The sequence below is a fragment of the Arachis ipaensis genome, chromosome B07 (assembly GCF_000816755.2).
Source record: "Arachis ipaensis cultivar K30076 chromosome B07, Araip1.1, whole genome shotgun sequence".
Taxonomy (NCBI): Eukaryota; Viridiplantae; Streptophyta; class Magnoliopsida; order Fabales; family Fabaceae; genus Arachis; species Arachis ipaensis.
In genome coordinates this window covers 6,795,994-6,804,881 of record NC_029791.2, presented here as the reverse complement: position 1 = coordinate 6,804,881, position 8,888 = coordinate 6,795,994, and the positions used below count along the sequence as shown (strand labels likewise).

Sequence of the window (8,888 nt, the reverse complement as noted above, 5' to 3'; positions counted from 1 at the left end):
TATAATACATCATTACAATACATAAATTAAAATTAAAATTATTACTCAGCTGGCGTACATACATTAATTAAAATTATTCAAAAATTGATATCAGTGTATTAATTAAAATTTAAATTGTTTAAAAATAAATATGTAACAACATCAGAATATTAATTAAGATTAAAACCGTTAAAAAGTTGATTGTAAGTAACATCTTTTTTTGTTATTGATAGGCAACAAAAGAAAAAAGAAAAAGAAAAAATAAGTTACAACTAAACTTTAATATAGTTAGTATTTAATTAATAATCTTTTTACAAATGGAACACCTTATGTGTAACGTTCTTTGCATTTTTAATAAATTAAACACTATATCCAATGTGCGGCTTTCTTTGACTAAATTCTTAAAATTGGAAAACTACATGTTTTATGTTGTGTTTTTTGTATTTGACTATATATGGCACAAATCTCAAACATCACAGTATTATAAAATTGATTATAAACAATTTTTTTTCCCTTTATATATGTGAATTAGTCAAATTTTCATAACCAATGCATATTATGAACAAAAATAAATAGTTCTTTCATATCAGAAAGTCATAAATTTATCTTTTTCTAATTTTTTTTATTAATTAGTGAAGTTTATAAAGCCTACATATTAAATTCTCAAAAAATAAACTAATATACTACTTAAAAATTAGATCATTGTATTGAATAAAAGAGAAAGTATAGAGAGCCAATGACTCAAGTGTACAATGAAGGTTTAGAAAGTATTAGAGATATGATTATTAGTGTTACATTATCCTATCAGGTTATGCTTTTGGGATGAGTAATTTCAGGACATGGTATTCGGATGCTTATTCTTGATAGTCTTACTTTTTGTTTTAATTATTATTGATTATGTTGATTATATTGTTGGTTGTTGCAGTACATAAAAGAAATTGTGCCAAGACATTTCCACAACAGAAGCAACAACGAAAGCAAAACGGCTGTAGATATATTCAATACGACACACGAGGGGCTCATCAAAAACGCTAGCGAGTGGCTGAAAGAAACATCGGAATCTTGCTCCGTGGTGGCGGTGCTTGTGGCCGGTGTTTCCTTTGCCACAGCTGGTAATGTCCCCGGAGGCTACGATAATGGCGGCGAGGCAACACTAGGGGGACAACCTGCATTCGAGGTATTCGCCATGGCTTCTCTGGTTGGACTGTGTTTCTCCGTCACTGGACTCATCATGTTCCTTTCCATCCTCACTTCAAGACAGGTTGCCATTGGTTTTCGAAGTATCTTGCCCAAGAAACTCCTTATAGGGCTGAGTTCTTTGTTTCTTTCTATCATAACCATGTTCGTATCTTTTTGCTCTGCTCATTTCTTTCTTGTTAACCACAATAAGTACAAATCAATCATATTCCCTTTATACGCCGCCACTTCCATACCCGTCGCTTTCTATGCCTTTGAGCAGTTTCCACTCTACTTTCATCTTCTCAGTGTTATTTTTGCTACAGTTCCAACCACAATTAAGGCAGGTGAACTTCTCTGAAACAAATCCAGCTCCAAATTTTAATATAGGTCGTCATAAAACCACTTTTCAAACTGATCCTAATTTGATTAGAGTTCAACACTTTGTTTTTCTATTTTTCTTTTTCCTTGTGTGTGTCAATTTGTTATGCCCCTCTGGTATTGCTTGTGCTAAATAATTTTTATTTAAGCATAGAAGGATAAATAGATAGATCAATGTATGCAAAGAATAATAGCAATAATAATAAATTAATCATTCATTCTTTGCGCTCACGTATTCTCAATCTTTCTCTGTTTTCTCTACTCTCTATACTCTATTCTTCTCTTGCTTGCACACTAAAGATTTCAGTGGTTCATCTCTCTTCAGCATTATTTATCTCAAACCAAATATATTATTGATTTACTCTCCGAATTAAGCATGGCTTATGCCAGCCCCATGCCAACACTAATGATCAATTCACTGCAACTATTATCTACAGAATCTGGAAAATTTAAAGACCCTAAACGGTTTAGGACAGTTGTAGGATAACTGCAATATTTGACAATCACTAGACCTGATCTCTCTTTTGCAAAGGCTAAAATAAGTCAGTTTATGCCCTCTCCTTTAAAGGAAACATCGGAAGCATGCTCTGTGATGGCGGCACTTATTGCGGGTGTGTCTCCTTCGTCACAACCAGCCAAGTCCCTGGTGGCCATTTCTTCATCTTCAGTCGCAAGTATGAGAGTTTCCTCCTCTCCTTTTATAAAGCTACTTCCGTACCTTTGACTCTCTATGCCTTGGCACAGTTTCCGCTATACTTTGATCTTCTAATTACGATTATCACTAGGGTGCCTTGGCCAAGTAATAAAGCTGACAATTTCTAAAGTTGTCATAATGTTTCATTATTCTTCTATGTCAATTGTTGTCTTCTTATTGTTACTGAGTTATAGATTAAATGGCATAATTTTTTCATATTTATTTAAAGGTCTTGGTTTCCGTCTCTTTCCTAATTACTTTTTATTTTTTCTTTTTTTATCATTTTTGCGCTTGTATTCGTTGTGTATGGGAGAATGAAAATTTTAATCTTTAAATTAACAATGTTTGGGAGATACTTTTAATGTCACAAACATGGAGGACGATACCTTCATGTTTTCCTACACATTATTCCTTGTACTTATTTCTTATTTATTTGGTGGCATAGTTTTGGATGACTAAGAATAATTATGTGTTGACTGACAAATAATCTTACAACATGTGGCATATATGGTAACTCATAGAAAAGTGTACTAAAGGAGGAGTGTGATAAACAAACAAACATTAATTACAGTGACAAATATAAAAATTGTTCTCTAGAATAGGAATTTTTGTGACGTGGGATAAGATCACGAGAATTTTAGATTTTTTTATAAAATGTGTAGCATGATTAATAGCAATGATGATGATAAGTAGTTCTTTACTTCATTTTACTTTAGTTACTTTGTTACTTTGTAGTTTTAATTTTGATACCAAAAAGAAAAAGGAAAAACGAATAAAAGATAAGAACCGAAGAAGAAGAGTATAGCTTTAAAAAACACTTAGGATATATGAAAGGTACATATAGAGACCAAATGTGTGAAGAATGTTAGAACATGACTTAAGATTCTCTTTTTCTTTCTTTGTTTAGTTTTTTAAGAGTTAAACTTTAAAATAGTTCTTGAATTTGTACTCGAGGCTCAAAGTGATTTCTGAAATTAATAATTCTTTAAATTCGTTCCCAAAATTGCATTACGAAACTTATAGTAGTCCTTGAGACGTTTTTCGTTCATCAGAACCTTGAAACGACATCGTTTTAAACAAAAAAAAAAAGGTGCAGCGTAGACCCCCCAATTCGAACCAAAAAAAGAAAAAAAAAAGAAAAAAAGAAAGTGTAGCATAGAATCACCTCCCCCCAATTCCCAATCTGTTCCATCCCCATCACCATCCCCAACCTTCCCCTTCCCCTTCCTTTTCCCTTTCTCTTTCTCCATCCCCATCCCTATTCCCTTCTCCTTTCTTTTCCTCTTCTAATTAAACGGATCATGCAACTAGCTTTATTTCAAAGCATCCAATTCGTCTGTCTCAGACCGAAAAATTCTTTCAAAATTTCTTACTATCAACGACTACCACTGCAAACCAAAAAGAAATGGCAAATTTAATAACAAAATTTCTGAAATCAATAAAATTTCGAACACTACTCCTCCCACTCTCATCATCGTTCTCACACTCTGTTAGCCGCGCAGCACCAACAACTACCTGCCTCTGACTCCTCTTCCTCTTTCATCTTCACCTTCTCATCTAGCGGCGACAACAACAACCAGAATATATATGTGAAAAGGAAAGGGGAAGATTGGGAGAAGCAGAAGGGGAAAGAAAAAGGGAAGGTTGAGAAAGCAGAAGAGGAAGGGGAAGGGGAAGGGAAAGGGAAAGGGGTTGGGGATGGGGATGGGGATGGAGATAGGGATGGAGAAATGAACAGATTGGGAATGAGGTTGGGGGAGGAGGGTTGGTTCTATGCTAGGCTTCTTTTTTTTTTCTTTTTTCTTTTATTTTTTTGTTCGAATTGGGTACATCTTTTTTTTGTTCAAAATGACATCGTTTTAAGGTTCTGATGAACAAAAAATGTCTCAGAAACTACTATGAATTCTGAAGTGCAATTTCGGAGATGAATTTAAGAAATTATTAATTTCAAAAATTATTTTTAGGTTCGAATACAACTTCAAGAACTATTTTAAAGTTTAATTCTTTTTTAAAGTTTATTTTATTAGTCAAGCACAATCCATAATCTAATATATATAAAAGTTTTTTTTATGGAGTAGATAAAGTATGTATTATTTGAACTACAAAATTGTTATGCCTTCTAATCACAATATTAGGAGAGTCATTTGGCCGAACATGTGATAAAATCACTGTTGCCAATGCTCTAGCCTCACTAAATTAAGATTTTGTTTGGTAAAATCTTTTAACGAAAAATTTGTATATTTTATGTTTGGTAAATTAAAAGTTTATATATTTGTGTTTATATCTTTTAAATTAAGATTGTTTATAAAAGTATTTAAGAGAAGTTTTTTAAAGTTAGTTTGTACTTATTAAAATTAAAAAATTTAATATAATTTCATATATTAATTAATATTTAAATTTAATTCTTATATTAATGTCTGTTATAATATTTTTAAATTTTAAAAATTATTTTATCAAACACACTTATTGTTGTTTGCTTGTGCTTATTAAAAACTATTTTTAATTTAATTTATCAAACATAAATGCTACAATGTTTAAAAAATTAGCTTTTAAAAGTTAGATTTCATAAATTACTTTTAAAAAGTAAAAACTTTACCAAACTAAGTCTAAGAGCATTATGGGAGCAACTATTAATGTTGAGTTTAAAAAATAATAACAAATAGTTGATGATGACAAATATGTTAAAGTTGGGTAAATAGTCCAATTGAATTTGATATATGTTAATTAGTTATGCATGCCCAAATTTAAATAAAAAGCCCATTAAACTTGCACCTTGGATAGTAAAACAAAGCCAAACTCATTGTGAAGTCCGTGGCCTAAATGGAAGGAAAAGAAGTTTACTGCTGTTGAAGTGTTGCTCATTCGGGTATAGCACAGAGAGAGAAAAAGGGAGCTCACTTTTTTAGCTGTCATGATAGAAGAAATGAAAAACCAAAAAATGGAGGCTATGTCAAATCAGAATTGGGGCAAAGATTAGATTGCTTAAATTAAGCTTAGTCAGAAGATAAAAATAAAAGAATTCCATTAACATGCAAGTTAATTACTTGTATAATCTATCTTCTTTCTGCACATGTAATTTCAAGTAACTAAGAAAAAGGGATATCTGTTTATTTTTGCTGCAAATCAATGGTTGATTTGTTACTTGGAGCCAAAGCACAAATTTAATGACTTGAATTTGGTAAATTCACTGAGGAATCCAAGCTGCTACTGCTCATCTCTCTTCTGTGTTGGCTGACTCTAATTTAGATCCCTGATTTTATAGCCTAATGCAATGAAAAAGAAAGAAAGAGAAATAAACTAGCTCAAGATTCAAGAAGTTGACTTTCTAAAGGACGCTCCAGTTGTGGAAAGAGAGATGATACAAAAAGAAAAATGGTTTTCAGAAAGAAAGATAAGGAGAGAAAACCAGAGTTTTGAGTTTCATTGAGAGTTTTTCTGTGAGAGTTCAACGTTTTGGACAGTATTTCTACATCAAAGAAATATTCTGCCAAGATGGAGAATTTTTTCAGAGAGTGCTGAATTCGGTTCAACTTATAACATCAAAGTTGTAACTCATCATCTCCTTCATGGTTTATTGTTTAATATTCTGTTTCAATGTTGTATCTTTCTTTGTTTTCATTCAGTGGTAAAAGAAATGAAAGTGAGGCATTGAAGAAAAGTTATTGAGAGAAAAGGCTAAGAGAAATACTTGGAGAGAAAAGTCAAGAGTGATTTCAGATTTTTTTTGTTGTATTTCTGTTTTGTATCATGTACCTGAGAGGTATCATTTGCTAAGTTGGGTAAGCACTTAGTGTGTTGAGTGTCTAGGTAGTTATATAGCCAAGTCAAGTTTATGTTGAAGCTTGGAGTGTCCCTGATAGGATTATGTTGAGTCCTTGGGAATTGGTGTATGTAATACTTAAAAAGATAGTAAAATTACACTAACGTTGTGGTGGAGACTGTATGTAGATTGCATTGTACATGGCAACTGAATCAGAATATATGACTGTGTCATCTTCTTCTTTCCTGTTCTGATTTTGTTTTTCACGATTTATGAGATAAAATAAAATTGTCTCCTGCATAATCCAATACGCAGACTAAACAGAAGCAAAGTTATAAGTTCTGGTTTGAGGCTTTATCAATCAAGTTTTAAAGAAGGTCATAGATTCAATCCCCCCTTTCTCTAGGCCATCAAGAACCTTCAATTGGTTATAAGAGCTAGGTCTCAAGAATCAAATTTCACAACTTGGAAGAAAGGTCTAATGGCTAACAACTTGGGTACTAATGCTATGGCATGCACTCTAACAGAGGGTCAGTCAAACAATAGGCCTCCTTTTTTTAATGGGAAAAACCATGCCTATTGAAAAGAAAGGATGTTGATCTTCATTCAATCAATTAATTACAACATGTGGAAGATAGTTGCGAATGGTCCCAAAGTTCTCACAAAGACAAGTGCTGATGGAGTGGTGACTCCAAACGAAGAAGCTGAATGGAATGATGATGACAAAAAGAAAGTGGAGCTGAATGCAAAAGTCATTAACTTGATGCACTGTGCTATCAGTTTCGAGGAGTATCGAAAGGTATCTAATGCAAGATAGCAAAAGAAATTTGGGAGAAACTCCAAGTCACACACAAAGGTACCAAACAAGTCAAAGAAACAAAGATTGATATGTTAGAAAAAGAGTATGAAATGTTCACCATGAAGGATGGAGAAAGCATTAATGAGATGTTTGAGAGATTCTTAATAATCATAGATAGCCTAGTTTCTATGGGCATGACTGATGAGCGGATAATTTATACACTTTTTGGCATTGTTTTTAGTATGTTTTTAGTAGGATCTAGTTACTTTTAGGGATGTTTTCATTAGTTTTTATGTTAAATTCACATTTCTGGACTTTACTATGAGTTTGTGTGTTTTTCTGTGATTTCAGATATTTTCTGACTAAAATTGAGGGACTTGAGCAAAAATCAGATTCAGAGGTTGAAGAAGGACTGCTGATGCTGTTGGATTCTGACCTCCCTGAACTCAAAGTGGATTTTCTGGAGCTACAAAACTCGAAATGGCGCGCTTCCAATTGCGTTGGAAAGTAGACATCTAGGACTTTCCAGAAATATATAATAGTCCATACTTTGCCCAAGTTTAGATGACGCAAACTGGCGTTCAACGCCAGCTCTCTGCCCAATTATGGCGTCCAGCGCCAGAAACAAGTTGCAAAGTGGAGTTCAACGCCCAAACTGGCACCAAAACTGGCATTCAACTCCAGGAATGACCTCTACACGTGTAACACTCAAGCTCAGCCCAAGCACACACCAAGTGGGCCCCGAAAGTAGATTTATGCATCAATTACTTACTTCTGTAAACCCTAGTAGCTAGTTTATTATAAATAGGATCTTTTCCTATTGTATTAGACATCTTTGGATTATCTTTTGATCTATTGATCACATTTTGAGGGTTGGCCATCTCGGCCATGCCTGAACCTTTCACTTATGTATTTTCAACGGTAGAGTTTCTGCACTCCATAGATTAAGGTGTGGAGCTCTGCTGTTCCTCAAAGATTAATGTAAAGTACTACTGTTTTTCTATTCAATTCAACTTATTCCGCTTCTAAGATATTCATTCACACTTCAACCTGAATGTGATGAACGTGACATTTTCTTTTTGTTTTCTTTTCAAAAAATTTTCAAAAATATTTCAAAATTTTCTCCTTTGTTTTCGAAAAAAAATTTTTAAATAAAAATGTTTTCAAAAATAAATTATTCTATGGCTTCAAAACTTTCAAGAATGAATTCTAGAGTTTCATGGTAACATGTTGAATCCTATCTGGCTGAAAAGCCATACCCAAACTCCTTTGGGATTGGTCTTCAACTAATCACCTCAATGGATGTAAATCCATTCTAAAGCTTGAATGGCTATTAAGCCATGTCTGACCCTTTGATTGGAGCTTTAGACTAAAGAGCACAAGATTCCTGGAATTCATATTAAAGATTTTGAAATCCTTATTTTTCTCACAGGATCCCCACCCACCTCACCCTCCCTCTCTCCATTCATGATCATCCCTTCTATTTTCCATTCACCACTCACATCCATACACACATCCCTCCATCTCCTCCATATCTTCTTCTTCTTCTTCTTCTATTCTTTCTTCTTTTGCTCGAGGGTGAGCAAAATTCTAAGTTTGGTGTGGTAAAAGCATAAGCTTTTTGTGTTTCCATTACCATTAATGGAACCTAAGGCCAGAGAAACCTCAAGAAAGAGGAAAGGGAAGACAATTGCTTCCACCTCTGAGCCATGGGAGATGGAAAGATTCATCTCACATGCCCATCACTAAGAAAAGGATGGAGCAAACAAGAGAGCACATTCATGGATCTCAACAGGCACATGAAGAAGCTCATCATCATGAGATTCCGGAGATGCCTCATATGCATTTTCCTCCACAAAACTATTGGGAGCAAATTAACACCTCCCTAGGAGAATTAAGTTCCAACATGGGACAACTAAGGGTGGAACATCAAGAGCACTCCATCATCCTTCATGAAATAAGAGAAGATCAAAAAGCAATGAGGGAGGAGCAACAAAGACAAGGAAAAGACATAGAAGAGCTCAAGAACATCATTGGTTCCTCAAGAAGGAAACGCCACCATCACTAAGGTGAATTCATTCCTTGTTCTTATTTCTTCT

The 8,888-nt window shown here is 33.8% G+C and overlaps 2 protein-coding genes across 2 annotated transcripts in view; both read left to right on the top strand.

Annotated features, from left to right (window-relative positions):
• The window catches only part of LOC107609956 (ankyrin repeat-containing protein ITN1-like), a 3,665-nt gene extending 2,058 nt beyond the window's left edge, over positions 1-1,607 (top strand). Inside the window, exon 2 of the mRNA XM_021107183.1 lies at positions 905-1,607. Within this exon, the coding sequence (XP_020962842.1) occupies positions 905-1,516 (612 nt within the window). The 3' untranslated portion in view covers positions 1,517-1,607. The remainder of the gene's footprint in view (positions 1-904) is intronic.
• Positions 1-8,888, top strand: part of LOC107608929 — an 89,764-nt gene that overhangs the window by 24,497 nt on the left and 56,379 nt on the right. The gene's annotated exons all lie outside the window — the stretch shown is intronic.